This window comes from Mucor mucedo, assembly GCF_025094135.1.
Source record: "Mucor mucedo strain NRRL 3635 chromosome Unknown EV154scaffold_151, whole genome shotgun sequence".
In the NCBI taxonomy this organism is placed as follows: domain Eukaryota; kingdom Fungi; phylum Mucoromycota; class Mucoromycetes; order Mucorales; family Mucoraceae; genus Mucor; species Mucor mucedo.
In genome coordinates this window covers 1-14773 of record NW_026252435.1, presented here as the reverse complement: position 1 = coordinate 14773, position 14773 = coordinate 1, and the positions used below count along the sequence as shown (strand labels likewise).

At 34.9% G+C, this 14773-nt stretch overlaps 6 protein-coding genes across 6 annotated transcripts; 5 read left to right on the top strand and 1 right to left on the bottom strand.

The window, feature by feature from the left end:
* Positions 1-740: 740 nt before the first annotated feature.
* Positions 741-3027, top strand: EV154DRAFT_74322 (uncharacterized protein). Its single transcript, XM_051607754.1, has 6 exons — positions 741-837; positions 918-992; positions 1048-1900; positions 1950-2412; positions 2533-2574; positions 2636-3027. Exons 1-6 carry the CDS (start codon positions 794-796, stop codon positions 2899-2901), a joined length of 1743 nt encoding a protein of 580 aa, XP_051452278.1. The 5' UTR covers positions 741-793; the 3' UTR covers positions 2902-3027.
* An 888-nt stretch (positions 3028-3915) lies between these two features.
* On the top strand, positions 3916-5488 carry EV154DRAFT_606765 (GTP-binding protein YchF). The gene is made up of 4 exons (XM_051607560.1): positions 3916-3943; positions 4033-4200; positions 4263-4351; positions 4487-5488. Exons 2-4 carry the CDS (start codon positions 4035-4037, stop codon positions 5432-5434), a joined length of 1203 nt encoding a protein of 400 aa, XP_051452277.1. The 5' UTR covers positions 3916-3943; positions 4033-4034; the 3' UTR covers positions 5435-5488.
* A 943-nt stretch (positions 5489-6431) lies between these two features.
* Positions 6432-7312, top strand: EV154DRAFT_526321 (uncharacterized protein; the record flags this gene model as incomplete). Its single annotated transcript, XM_051603379.1, has 1 exon — positions 6432-7312. A coding segment is annotated over exon 1 (743 nt), but the record flags the coding sequence as incomplete, so codon positions are not given.
* A 3141-nt stretch (positions 7313-10453) lies between these two features.
* Positions 10454-11399, top strand: EV154DRAFT_526320 (uncharacterized protein; the record flags this gene model as incomplete). The annotated part of the gene is made up of 1 exon (XM_051603378.1): positions 10454-11399. A coding segment is annotated over exon 1 (743 nt), but the record flags the coding sequence as incomplete, so codon positions are not given.
* A 946-nt stretch (positions 11400-12345) lies between these two features.
* On the top strand, positions 12346-13642 carry EV154DRAFT_526318 (kinase-like domain-containing protein). The gene is made up of 5 exons (XM_051603377.1): positions 12346-12500; positions 12556-12712; positions 12765-12830; positions 12894-13066; positions 13130-13642. Exons 1-5 carry the CDS (start codon positions 12355-12357, stop codon positions 13572-13574), a joined length of 987 nt encoding a protein of 328 aa, XP_051452274.1. The 5' UTR covers positions 12346-12354; the 3' UTR covers positions 13575-13642.
* EV154DRAFT_74267 (aspartic peptidase domain-containing protein) lies at positions 13601-14712 on the bottom strand. The gene is made up of 4 exons (XM_051607753.1): positions 14616-14712; positions 14422-14547; positions 14263-14370; positions 13601-14210 (listed from the first exon to the last, which is right to left on the bottom strand). Exons 2-4 carry the CDS (start codon positions 14531-14533, stop codon positions 13627-13629), a joined length of 804 nt encoding a protein of 267 aa, XP_051452273.1. The 5' UTR covers positions 14534-14547; positions 14616-14712; the 3' UTR covers positions 13601-13626.
* Positions 14713-14773: the final 61 nt, after the last annotated feature.

The window sequence follows — 14773 nt, the reverse complement described above, 5'->3', positions numbered from 1 at the left end:
CCAGAAATTATTGACATACTCTCACAGAAAGTCAGATTATTACAAGGAGTAATTGAAACTACGGAAAAAATTTTATTTCAAGATGAGGTAACTTAATATGTGTTCGTGTCGTTAGAGAAAACTTTGAAACTGTTTTTGTTGATTTTTTTCCCCTTTTTTCGTAGATCTTAGATTTGTGGTATTTTCAATACTTTTTATCGTACCATCCGTTTCAAGAGCTTCCAATTTTATATCACGGAGGATACAATTTGAAGAAAACTGAAATCGATGTTATTGAATCGATAACTCTGGAAGATATATTTGGAAGCTTGCCTGACTCGACCAAAAAGGAATTTCTGAATCAAATGGATATTTTGCTGCAAGGCATGGGTTGTGCAAAAGCAAGATCTATGATAATATTTTACTCCGATCGAGTAAAAGAAAATCGCCATTGTCAGGTGCTACTCGAATTAATTGTAAAGTGGTCAAAACTTTATAATGAAGGCCGACGCAGTTGCTACAAATTGATTACGAATGGAAACACCTTAAGTTTCAATTTAGCCACATACTTTACACAGGATGAAGTCGCAGGTCTCGTTGAAAAACGAATGAAAGAATTTACAATGTTTAGGGACCCGGTTATAATATCTACAAAGTTGAAAACTACGCAATCGAAAATTTCGTCGAGACCTATTTGTTTTATTAACATGGGTAATTAAGTTAAATTTAACTACCTGATGGACACTAAACTTAGTTTTTTAATTATATAATAACAGACATTCAGCCCACACAGATCAAGCCTACACTCACATATATGAATGAAGAAGGCCAAGTTCAACAAATGGAGGATATTGAGTGGTAATAAATGTTATATTGTCATGGGAATTTATATATGATCGTATCAAAACTTAACTTAATGACATTTAATTTATATTTAGCGATATTCCAGCATTGGATGGCTTTATTACGCAATCAGAAATACATCAAAAGCTGATACTTCAGATAACTGATGGGTAAAAATGAGCGGAAAGAGCGCGTTGAAGTATTAACTCCTATCATTAAGGATAGAATGATGATGCAACTACAGAGAATATTTAAAGACTCCCTCAAAATGCATTCGAAATATGGCAAACAAGATAAGAGGGAGGGCTCCCTAAACGACTACCTTAGGATGGAAACAAGTAAAAATTATTTGAAGGAAATTAGAGATTTATTGACTCTCTCCAAATCAAATTTGCTAGAACAGCTTATGGAAAATATTAAGCTGGACACATTTTTTATCATGGATGATAAATCTTGCAACACTAATAACAATTTAGTGACTACCTGTCAACCAGAACACATGTTCTTTTTTATGTTGATTTACTTCTACAACTTGGGAAAACAATTGGAAGATAAAATTGGAAATAAATGGAGGGACAAGAGTATCTGGTACGGGGTGTGTATCGATAAGAACTTATTGGACACTATGTTTGGTTCAACAAAAAAATTGGAAAAATTGTTTTTTGCAAGTGGTATACTCCGAAAAGACAACAATTTTATCAAAGCAAAATTTTGTATTCGAGGTGAAGAAATTTTACCTGCTATTCAACAAAAGTTTGAAGATTTAAACTTCAAGATGAAATCATACTTTGTTGTGGCACAAATATTCGAAAAACATGTACAACTTACTATGCACCAAATTGTGAAACTTGAATCGTCTGGAAGTGATTCGGCTTCTATCGTCATTCAAGATAAAATAATATATATTAATGACGTATATGATACTCTTGTCAAGAAGATTTGGATGCGTATGCAACGCAACTATCAAATTGATTTTTGTACCACACATATGCAAAATAAGAATACAAAAAACGATTTTGGATCAATCCAAAAATGTGGTTATATGCGTCAAAACCTAAAGTCATGTGTAGTAAAACTTGTAAGTTAAAATACAATCATTTTATTAATTAACTAATAAATATCCTTAGTTGAAGAGGAATAGAGACAAATTGGACATGAATTCAACTATAAAGCTTAACATCGACGACAAATGTGATTGTAATATTGATATTTTTCTCTGTAATGTAATTGAAGTAGGGCTAAAGTCAGTTATGGAAGAAATTGCAGCAGTCATAGCGGCTTCTCTGTCAAACAAAGAGATTTTTGGAAATTACGAAACAGATTATCTTTTTATGTCGGGTGATCCATTTAACCTGTCCTATGGATCTTTGATCTATAACGCATACACTATGGTAGCTCAACAAGCAATTGATGACAGTATTAAATTAAATCAAAGAGATACCCAAGGATTTATACTAAGAGAGTCGTTCCGCAAGTTACTGAAACCAAATACACACAATAAGCCATACATGTATGATAGGTTTATCACTGGGACTTTGTGTCAAGTATCGAGTAAAACACATGCGGTGCGGTTTTCATCCCTTTATGGAGGTAATCTTTATTCTTTTTTTCTCACAAACAAGAGTAACGATGTCAAAAAAATTATAAATAATGATGGTAGCTATTTGGTATTGATTAAGAAAGGGCAACATATTTCAAAAATGGGTTTAGCAATTAAAGTCGAAGAAATCCCAAGAGACCAGCCGTTAGCAGGTAATTAATCAATTTTTTTCTTTTTCCATATTCTTGAAGGAGTGACTAATTATTATATTAGAGATTATCAGTGTAGAAAACTCCAAGGGGGTTCAGTCAGAGAAGTATAATCTTTTAGATAAACACACTACAGGTGTAAGACATGAAATACACACCGGCCGCCAAAAACGTTCGACACATAAATTTAAAGTGGAATACAGGCGTTTGCAATATAATTGCTCTTACGAATTATCGGCCAGAGTGATGGGTTATGATGTTGACTATAATGAGACATTATATGAGGAGTTTGTTAATATGATAGAACCGCTGACACTTAAATATATTTAATCTGATTGAATGTGGACAAAGAATAAATAATGTCTACTGACAAGCAACTACATGCTTTTATTCCCGTTGCTGTCATTATGACTTTCGCAAAATCGGCCAAAAATCCCCAGTGCCGTAATCGAGTCGTTGGTAATTTTGGCTTAAGTTTTCTGGGGATAGACTTCAGGATGACGCTATGGGCGATTTTGATTGAACCTGTAGTAAAGTTTGTCTTATTATGAGGGATTTTATCTCCATAGATACATGTACAAAGGAATAGAAAGTTGTGATCTTGCAACAATCTATGACAATCGAACAAGGTGTCTACTTGATGTCGATCTTGATAAATGTTTTGAAAAGTCAAAATAGAATTCATGAAAGACTCAAGGCCAAACACGATGGATTGGTTGAATTGGACGGTCAGACACAAGCTTGATTGTTTAAACAGTTAAAGCAGTTAAAATTACGGCTAGCGTGGGCTATCTCGCCCTCTCCCTTTCATTCTAGAGTGATTGTATCTAGAGCCAAGTAGAGATGATTCGAGAAGCCACCTCCTATTATCGGCATAAACTTTCCCGCAAATAAACTTATTCCCATATCTATCAAAAGATTTGTAAACAAATTAAGATATAAATAATCGTAGCAGATCTAGAGGTTGTCATATATATTTCTCAAACTGACTACCTTTTTTTTTTCTACGTGTTTTTTATGCTTTTTTAATAGATAAATTTAAAACAGACGTAGGTTTGGATATTGCCTCCAAATGTACGTCAAAAAGAAAGATAAGTTCTGCATATATCGGATTTTAACGAAAGAGCATCCCCAAAAAACACTTGGCCCAAGTGTGCAGTTGGTCAAAAGCGCTTTTTAAATTGGTCAGATCAATACCCAATTTCTTTTTTTGCTTCTGACCAATAAAGTCAAAATCCTGTAAGTAAAATCGTTAGTGACTCGCAAGTGACATCACTGCAATTTCGAAAATTTTTCATTTTTCTAAAGACTATATCGAAGTCTCAAAAGCAAGCTTCTTTTTCAGTTAACGTAACTTTTTGCACATTTTACAGTAAGTCATCACTTGTCAATTAAAAACCTTTGCTTTCAGGGTTAAAAAATTATATAAAAAAAAAAAAAGTCTAACGCAAACAAAAATAGTCATGCCTCCCAAGAAGGTTGTCAAGGAAGAAAAGGCCATGCTTGGTCGTCCCTCTAACAATTTGAAGATTGGTGTCGTCGGTCTTCCTAACGTTGGTAAGTCTACTTTCTTCAACGCCCTTACCAACGCTTCTGCTGCCGCTGAGAACTATCCTTTCTGTACCATTGGTATGTATTTAAAAGAGTAAATATAGTTTATCACTCTAAAAATTGACATAATCACTTTATAGATCCTGAGGAGTCTCGTGTTGCTGTCCCTGATTCTCGTTTCGATTGGTTAGTTACCCACACCAAGCCTAACAAGGTCATCCCTGCTTTCGTAAGTATTTTATAATGGAGATTTTTTTTGGGGAAAGAGAAAAAAGACGTAAAAAAGAGAGTGTGTGTGTCTATGTGTATTTGTGTTTTTGTGTGTCAATGCGATCTAGAAATAAAAAGCTAATCCTCCGAATAGTTGACTGTCATTGATATTGCTGGTCTCGTTAAGGGTGCTGCCTCCGGTGCTGGTTTAGGTAACGCTTTCTTGTCTCACATTAAGGCTGTCGATGCCATTTTCCATGTTGTTCGTGCTTTCGATGAACCCGATGTCATTCACGTTGAAGGTGAATTAGATCCTCTCCGTGATTTAGAAATTATTCGTGAAGAATTACGTTTGAAGGATATTGAATTCATTAGCAGACAAGCTACTGAATTAGCCAACGCTGCCCGTCGTATCGGTAACGGTGGTAATGCTCAAGATAAGGCAAAGAAGGAGGAAGCCGCTACTGTCCAAAAGGTCCTTGAATGGGTTCAAGCTGGTAATGATGTTCGTCATGGTACTTGGACTAACAAGGAAATCGAAGTCATCAACGGTCTCCATCTCATCACCGCCAAGCCTGTTATCTATCTTGCTAACTTGTCCGAAAAGGATTATATTCGTAAGAAGAACAAGTGGCTCGCTAAGATCAAAGCTTGGATTGATGCTAACTCTGCTGGTGATCTTATGATCCCTTACTCCGGTGCCTATGAATCCCGTCTCACTGCTGCTTCTCCCGAAGAAAAGGCCGAGATCGAGAAAGAGACTGGTGCTGTTTCCGTCTTGCCCAAGATTATTGTTCAAGGTTACAACTCTCTCCAATTATGTTACTACTTCACTGCTGGTCCTCAAGAAGTCAGAGCTTGGACTATCCGTAAGAACACAAAGGCTCCTCAAGCCGCTGGTGTCATTCACTCCGATTTCGAAAGAGGTTTCATTATGGCTGAAGTCATGAAGTATAACGATTTGCATGAATTAGGTACCGAAGCTGCTGTCAAGGCTGCCGGTAAATATATGCAAAAGGGTAAGGATTACGTTGTTGAAGATGGTGATATTATCTTCTTCAAGTTCAACGTCACCGCCACTGCTGCTCCCAAGAAGAAGTAGATTTTATTCCTTAAATTATAATGTTATAAAAAATATATTAGTTTTTTTTTCTTTCGTTTTTGTTCAGTTATGTCTTCAACTCTAGTGGTAGAAATTTACAGAATGCACATAATATCATGATCTGCTGGATAACCATGACATAACTCTCTTTTGAAGCAATATTTGTTCGTAACTGTCAAACAACATGCAAGGTTGTTTAGTTTGTGCTAAACAAAAAGACCATTATGATTACTGGAAAGGCAGAGCTTAGTTTTACTCCCACGATGGTAACTATCAATCTTGATGAACAGAAAGGCGAGATACTGTTTCGTGCGTATAGTACTATTTTTTAATACAGCTTCATCACTGTACATGATTATTCGATTGTTAAAAAATACGGTATGTTATTTCAAAGACTTTAATCTAGAACGGCTTAGTAGTATTATCTCCAAATGACAAGTTGTAGTACGCAAAAGAAGCATGACATGAAAAACAAAATAAATAACTAAGGCAGACATTTTCCCTAAAATTGCGAATGTTTAATTTTTTTAAATACCACGTTTATTATAATAACCAGGAAAAAAATTGCATGCTTGCTATATGTGCGATGTTACCTTAAATTTTCGTGATAATCTCAATACCCAAACAACTTGTTCTTTGGTTCGGGATGGTTTCACAAGATATAATAAAAAAAGCTGAGCACTTCTGGCTTAAGGTCCTTAAAAGTACCTATGTCTGGATCCTTAGTGAATTTTAAAATTACTTCAGGAAAAGGCATTGATGCAACAAACACAGCATTTGATTTCTGATGAGGGGATTTAGTGAAAACGCCGTACGTGTAATGCAATGGTTATAATTGTCCTACTTCTCTATTGTACCACAATAGCACGACGGCAGGCTAAGCAGTGTACAATGTCCATAGTATATATAATTAAGCGACATTTCCTGTTTACTTATAATTTATTTTTTGTTTATCATTCATTCTTTTATCTTTTCTCTTTTTCTTTAGTTCCTTTACCACAAATGTACAGCTATTTGGAGTTTGGATATTTAGGCCCACTAGTCATATATTCTTTTTTGACACTTGAAATATGTTTCTGCTTATTCAAGGGTACGGTATACCGATCGCCAATCACATACACTGCTTTTTTTGCTGCTCTGTCTGCATTAATATGTGCCATTATAAATGCTGCGGTAAGAGAAGATATCGACCGTATAGTGAGCACTAGGGCCGCTGTATCTGTCTTTTCAATAATATATACACACGTTGCATTTGTACCCGGATTAATTGGCTTCTATCGTATATCCAAGCAAAAAGGCAGTAGGTTCGGCACTGCGCTTGCTATTATCGGTTGTCTCTGGGCTTTCATCTTGATTATTATAGGCATTGTATATAACGTTATGATTGAAAAAAATGCTTGGTTTGATTCTGTCGGTTCATACTATGTCATAGTCTTTGGACATGTTGCGCTTGCTTTTATACTCGCAATACTTCTAGCGCTTAACCATACAAGTTTACATGGAAAAGCAAAAATTAGCTTGGTTGCTTACACCATGCTTTTCATATTGTTCGAAATTTGCTATTTCATTGAAATTTTTGCCATCCATACAGTACTCGCTTTATTCGTTGTCTCACTTATTTTCAACGACCTTGCATCAGCTATTGCTCTTATACTTTCAGTTTCGTACGGCCATCTTTGGATAACACAGAACACTTTGGGTGACAAAGTCGAGATTTCCTCTGAAGACAATGATTACCAGCATAACTAGTTTTTTTTTTTTAAAAAAAACACATAAAGTTCTTCCATAGTGGAATAGTTTTATATATGATTGTCCCTTAACAAGACAATTTTTCATTAATAAGTATACTTAATACATGTTCTAATAACTAAATAACAGTGTGTTTAATTTGAATAATGCTAGTTCTGAGAGACGGGAGGTAGGTCTGAAAGTCCCAAATTTTAAACTCTCAGGAATATAATTCCATTATTCTTGATTCGTTTTTCCTAATATCGTATTATACGTTTATATGGCTTTTATTAATGTTTTGAAGCCGGACATCAGTAATTGTCAAACCATATACGGATAGTATAAAGATATCAAGGCACACATTTTGACACTAAAGCTTGATTCTTGAATGCTCTGGCATGGTTCCGATCACGTTTTCAAACTTTTAGTTTGCTGTTTTCTTCACTTGAGGTGTGACAAATTGCAGCTAAAAAAAAAATCTTTGGAACGGCCCATTATAAAATACTTTTCTTCATGCTTTTATCAAGTAGTTAACCGAACATCTCTTTTTTAAACACGAGGCACGTTTAACAGATAATTAAAAAAAGCCTCTACAAAGAAATTTGACAATAAGCTGGAACCCCTTTCTGTACCAAAAATAATAACCCAAGTAAGATATGATGTGTCAGGAAATGGCCAAATCACGTAAGCAATTGAGGTTCACTGCAAAATTTTGAAAAAGATTTATTAAAAATTGACCATATCGCATTTTTGGCGAAAATATCAAATATTGACCGCCAATCGCCTATGTTTAACTCTGAAAAAGAAACAAACGGCTACAAATATTAATTTTGCTACTGCGAAAAGTAAGGGTTGATTATTAGAATAATATAGTCGAAAAAATTAGTGCTTTATGATAATTGTTGATGATTTTACACGAGAAACAAGAACGATGGTTTGGCTTATGGACTGGGATTGATATTTTGTGTCACGTTAATTACATTTTCTTAACATATTCGCCTTAGACGCATCACCAGTTATTGTGACATGGATAATCAGTGGCATTGGTCAGAACAGCTGGGCACATAATCTCGTCAGCATCTTAAACCACAAACTTCTTTTGCTCGTTCTCGACGTAAGACTTAACCCAGGGAATGGCCTTAAATTATGGCGTTATGATTTTCACCAATCCAACATGAAGGTACTGTAACTCAGAACCGTAACAAAAGCAGAAATTTAAGAAGAACAAGATTTTAATTAAAAGGCTAATACAGATACAGTAAAACAATGTTGCCAAGAGTGTGTCGACAAGCTCGTTTGGATTAGATCCTTTTTTTTAAAAGTCCATTCCAAGATTTTTAGTAAAAACCTTCTCAATATTTCTTACATAGCAATAAAACTTTTCTTTTCTTCCCCCAACAACTGATTTTGTACTTAAATTTTTTATGTATGTTTATAAATATTAAATATAACTTACTTTGACATAGATGTACCCTTTCCCTACCCACGCACTAGGTAAACCTGTTAGCGGACATCTTACATCCGTCAAGTTAAGTCCAATATTCTTCTCTACAACTGACTATACCTGCTTTTCTTTATATTGCCACTAGATAGAAATGTTAGTAACTTATTGTATATAATTGTACTATGTTTTAACACAGTAGTCTATAGATATAACGTATACAAAACACTCACTAGGCTAAGGTAAATAAAGAAGCAATTGTGACCTATGTAAGCTACCCACTAATATTTTTTTAATTTTAGGTATGTAGCTTTTCTATTCGTATAATACGCTTACGTATTAATACAAAGAATACACTAGGATAAGGTAAATAAAATAGCAACTGCAACCTACATAAGCCAATCACTTATATTTTTAATTGTAGGTATGTAACTTTTCTATTTGTATAATTTACTCTTATGTATCTATTTTATCGGTAATTTATGTATCCACTTATCTGTAATTTCACCTCATAATCCATAATTCCTTTTGCCGTTGTTATTTTATAAACATTTAATAAAAAATAGATTCAATTATTCATAATATAAACACATAATTGTTCATAATACAAGGGTATAAAATTTGATAAGCAAGGGACAATATAACGATACCGGCCAATAATAGTACAACAATTGATGGCATTCGTGATAAATACGACCAGTAATAGTATCGCATTCTTCATAAAAAGGTTAAAAAGTGTAGAAATTGACGGCATTCGCGAAGATTACGGTCAAAAAGTGTAGAAATTGATGGCATTCGCGAAGATTACGGTCAAAAAGCGCAGAAATTGATCGCATTCGCGAAGATTACAGTCAAAAATTAACCGCCATCGCCGCGATTACTGTGAAAAATTGACCACCATCGCCGCGACGGCGGGCGAAAATTCATCGCATTTTTGCTTGTTAATATTTGATTAAAAATTGACCGCGATAGAAATTTTGCGGTGATTATCACGAAAATTTAAGGCAACATCACACATACAGCAAGCATCCAAATTATTTCACTGATTTGTTCGGTGACACTGCCTGGTTATTATAATAAACGTGGTATTTAAAAAAATTAAACATTCGCAATTTTAGGGAAAATGTCTGCCTTAGTTATTTATTTTGTTTTTCATGTCATGCTTCTTTTGCGTACTACAACTTGTCATTTGAAAATAAATATCTCTATACTACCGAAAAAACTTGTTCTCTGATTCGGGATGGTTTCACAAGATATAACAAAAAAAACCTGAGCACTTCTGGCTGAAGGTCCTTAAAAATATCTATGCCTGGATCCTTAGTGAATTTTAAACTTACTTCAGAAAAAGGCGTTGATGAGACAAACACAACATTTGATTTTTGATGAGGGGATTTAGTGAAAATGCCGTACGTGTAATACAATGGTTATACGAGGCATGGGGGTTACAGCATATCTCTAGATCAGAAAATTACCACAACGGTACAAAACGGTCGTTTTAATATTAAAATTTCTAGTGCAATATCCAATAGAATTGAAATATTTAGCTACTCATTTGATACTGTGTTATACAGAGAACTCCAGGATTTAAGAAACATTCAATAAAAATTCAAAATACCTGCTTATATGTATGTTTCGCCTCACCTTCACCTACATTAAAAGTACCTCAAAGTATTGCTGACTAGACGAGGTGTTGCTCAGCATGCATTGCGATAGGTCATATGAAGTTTACCAAAGAATTACATTGTCCTACTTCTCTATTGTACCACAATAGTACGACGGCAGGCTAAGCAGTGTACAATATCCCTTAGTATATATAATTAAGCGACATTTCCTGTTTATTTATAATTTACTTTTTTATATCATTCATTCTTTTATCTTTTCTCTTTTTCTTTAGTTCCTTTGCCACAAATCACAAATGTACAGCTATTTGGAGTTTGGATATTTAGGCCCACTAGTCATATATTCTTTTTTGACACTTGAAATATGTTTCTGCTTATTCAAGGGTACGGTATACCGATCGCCAATCACATACACTGCTTTTTTTGCTGCTCTGTCTGCATTAATATGTGCTATTATAAATGCTGCGGTAAAAGAAGATATCGACCGTATAGTGAGCACTAGAGCCGCTGTATCTGTCTTTTCAATAATATATACACACGTTGCATTTGTACCCGGATTAGTTGGCTTCTATCGTATATCCAAGCAAAAAGGCAGTAGGTTCGGCACTGCGCTTGCTATTATCGGTTGTCTCTGGGCTTTCATCTTGATTATTATAGGCATTGTATATAACGTTATGATTGAAAAAAATGTTTGGTTTGATTCTGTCGGTTCATACTATCTCATAGTCTTTGGACATGTTGCGCTTGCTGTTATACTCGCAATACTTTTAGCGCTTAACCATACACTTTTACATGGAAAAGCAAAAATTAGCTTGGTTGCTTACACCATGCTTTTCATATTGTTCGAAATTTGCTATTTCATTGAAATTTTTGCCATCCATACAGTACTCGCTTTATTCGTTGTCTCACTTATTTTCAACGACCTTGCATCAGCTATTGCTCTTATGCTTTCGGTTTCGTACGGCCATCTTTGGATAGCACAGAACACTTTGGGCGACAAAGTCGAAATTCCCTCTGAAGACAATGATTACCAGCATAACTAGTTTTTTCTTTTTTTTAAAAAAAACACATAAAGTTCTTCCATAGTGCAATAGCTTTATATATGACTATCCCTTAACAAGACAACTTTTCATTAATACATATACTTAATACATATTCTAATAACTAAATAACAGGGTGTTTAATTTAAATAATGCTAGTTCTGAGAGATGGGAGGTAGGTCTGAAAGACCCAAACTTTAAATGCTTAGGAATATAATTCTATTATTCTTGATTCGCTTTTCCTAATATCACATTATAAGTTTATAGTTATGCCTTCTATTAATGTTTTGAAGTCGGATATCAGTAATTGCCAAACCATATACGGATAGTATAAAGATATCAAGGCACACATTTTGACACTAAAGCTAGATTATTGAATGCTCTGGCATGGCTCCGAACACGTTTTCAAACTTTTAGTTTGCTGTTTTCTTCACTTGAGGTGTGACAAATTGCAACTAAAAAAAAATCTTTGGAACGGCCCATTATAAAATACTTTTCTTCATGCTTTTATCAAGTAGTTAACCGAGCATCTCTTTTTAAACATGAGGGACGTTTAATAGATAATTAAAAAAAGCCTTTACAAAGAAAATTGACAATAAGCCAGAACCCCTTTCTGTACCAAAAATAATAACCCAAGTAAGATATGATGTGTCAGGAAATGGCCAAATCACGTAAGCAATTGAGGTTACTGAAAATTACAGATCAAGTTTTTTATAAACGTCGCACATTAATTTCCTAAAAACAAAGAGTAAACACATTTTTTCACACTCAAATAAGTCTAATACTGTGGAGCGCTAATCTTGGAACAAAATCAAGGATGGCTTACATATGTATCGCCTCTAAAGAAACATTCGGTAAAAAAACAAAAACCGTCATAAAAAAATTTCTCTTCATAATTTAAGGTAGATACAGTCTATAATCCCTTCTTTAGAAATAATGGCTCGCAATAACTAATAGAAATGTTTTTTTCTGTCTTTTATCAGCTAATCCACAGGACATAACAAGCGGGGTAAAGTCCGATTTGGAGAATTCGAGTTTTTAAACTACGTCAAGAAAGATCATTTCTGGACCAAAATTCTAATTCTTGCTCTCATGTCTTTTTTTAATAATTTCGTCGGCTCCATCAATTCAGTTGTCGATTCGGTTGTGGATACTTATTCTAATGCAAAAACCTTTCCGAATACCATTATAAAAGTTAATGGAAGCTACTATACAATTACAAAGCTACTAGGCGAAGGGTACGACGTAAATAAGTTCAATGATTACGCTTTTTAGACTAACAACGTTTTGAAGTGGTTTCTCATTTGTTTATTTGGCTGAAGATGAGAAGAAACAATTGTATGCAATTAAAACGATTCGATGCAAAATGGGTAAAGAAGTTGCTGAAAACGCTATAAAGGAGGCTATCATGACCGACCGATTTCAGCACCAGAATATTATCAAGATTGTGGTAAATAAAAGTAATCAGGTAGTTAAAATATTTTTTGACAATATGTACATAGGATATGTGCATGATTAAAGAGGAGGATGGAAGCAAGACAATCTATATCATCATGCCTTTTTATAAGGTAATTAAAAAATAAATACCACACATGGATAATCTCTAATCTGCTTTTTTAATAAAATCAAAGCGAGGAAACATCCAAGATTTAATCGAAAGGAACAACCAACAAGGCAAAATGTTGCCGGAAAAGCTCATACTGACTTTATTTCGAGATATTTGCATAAGTATTCAGGTCTTGGCTGAGTATAGGAACAGAGCTGGTAAACATATTCCTTGGGCACATAGAGATATTAAACCTGCGTACGTAAACTTGCGTAATTCCTGTTCAACACTATACTTACAGATACTTGATTTTTCTTTTAGTAATGTACTATTGTCGGATGATGGAAAATTACCTATCTTGATGGATTTTGGATCTGCGAGACCAGCAAGAGTAGAAATTACAGATCGAAAGATTGCGATGAAACAACAGGACGACGCTGCGGAAAATTGCTCGATGCCTTATAGAGCACCAGAATTATTTGAAGTAAAACCCGACACTGTTTTGGATGAAAAAGTGGATGTGTGGTCATTGGGATGCACTTTATTTGCTATGGCATACGGAGAATCTCCATTCGAAATGACTATAAACCAACAGGGTGGCACGATGGCCTTAGCCGTTTTAAATAGACAATTTAGATTTCCAGCTGGTAAAATTTATTCGAAAACATTCCAGGACTTTATTTCTTGGATGCTGAAAACAGATCCTAAAGCAAGACCTAATATCCAGGCAGTGATCAAAGCCGTTAATAGAATGCTATCCTCATAAAAAAAAATAGCCCTTTTACAGTTATTACTATTTAATCTTTAATAAAAATTATCTAATTTAAAATTTTAGGGACAGGACCTCCTCCATTTGTATCCACAGTCAATCTTCCAGATTCATTAGATAAACTTTCAGCAATTCCGACGTTAAAACCGCTGTAATGAAAAATCAAATAGAAAGATCTGAAAAATGGACCCCCGAGGTATACGTTTTGACTGTCTGATCCACCAGCTATGGCAGTGTAACAGCCACCATTGGCACCTTCAAACTTATATATGTACTGACTCGGGGGAATGTGTGCTTTTACACCTATCCCGAATTGTATTGTTAACCATGGGGCTGTCTCATAAAAGGAACAAGGTATGGTATAGACATTGAGATTAGCATTGTAAACAGCACCGAGAGCGCTGTTCATTTTATCTGCAGTGGCTGAAGGCACAGTTAAAACTGGACTACTTGAGTCGATTTTGCCGTATGCCCCAGATGGAAAAGAAAACTGAGGGTTACTTTGATAAGTTGCATTCATGTTGAGAAACTGAAACCCTGTAACCGGTATCTTCCAAAATGGCGATCGGAATCCCATAAGCGGGATCAATGGTAATTCATATACAGGACCTTTATAAAATGATTTGTCGACACCTGTAATTCAGTGTTAAAATATATCTTTATAAAGCTTATATTGTTAGTTTACCAAGGATGAAAAAGGATGATGATAAAACGCTATCAATAAGAGGTCCTCGCTTACGAAAACCGGAAGATCCGGACGAGGCAGCCCCGACAGAATAGCGGCTATCTCCGGCTAAAAGTTTGTATTAATATAAAATCAAATAAGCTATATGATTTTACTAACATGCACGTTTGCTTCTAAAAACCCCTGAAAATGGATTGGGGATAGGCGCAACATCGGATATGTCAAAGTTGTATTTTGTCTTGCTCCAATCGATACTACCGAAATCACCCATACCTAGCCTGGCATCTAATCAAAGCGTGTTAAGGGTTAAAGTTTAATTTCTTTCCCTTTCCCTTTTTCTTTTTTTACGTTACTTGCAGGAGCTAGGTATCCTTTGGGGTAATCTACCTGGTAGGCTTCTGCAACAAGATGACGGGGAATAGTGAATTTTCCATCAAATGTAACGGCGTCCTACATTTTTAATTTTAGATATAACGTCCTGTTTTGGTTATATCGACTCACTCACTAATTC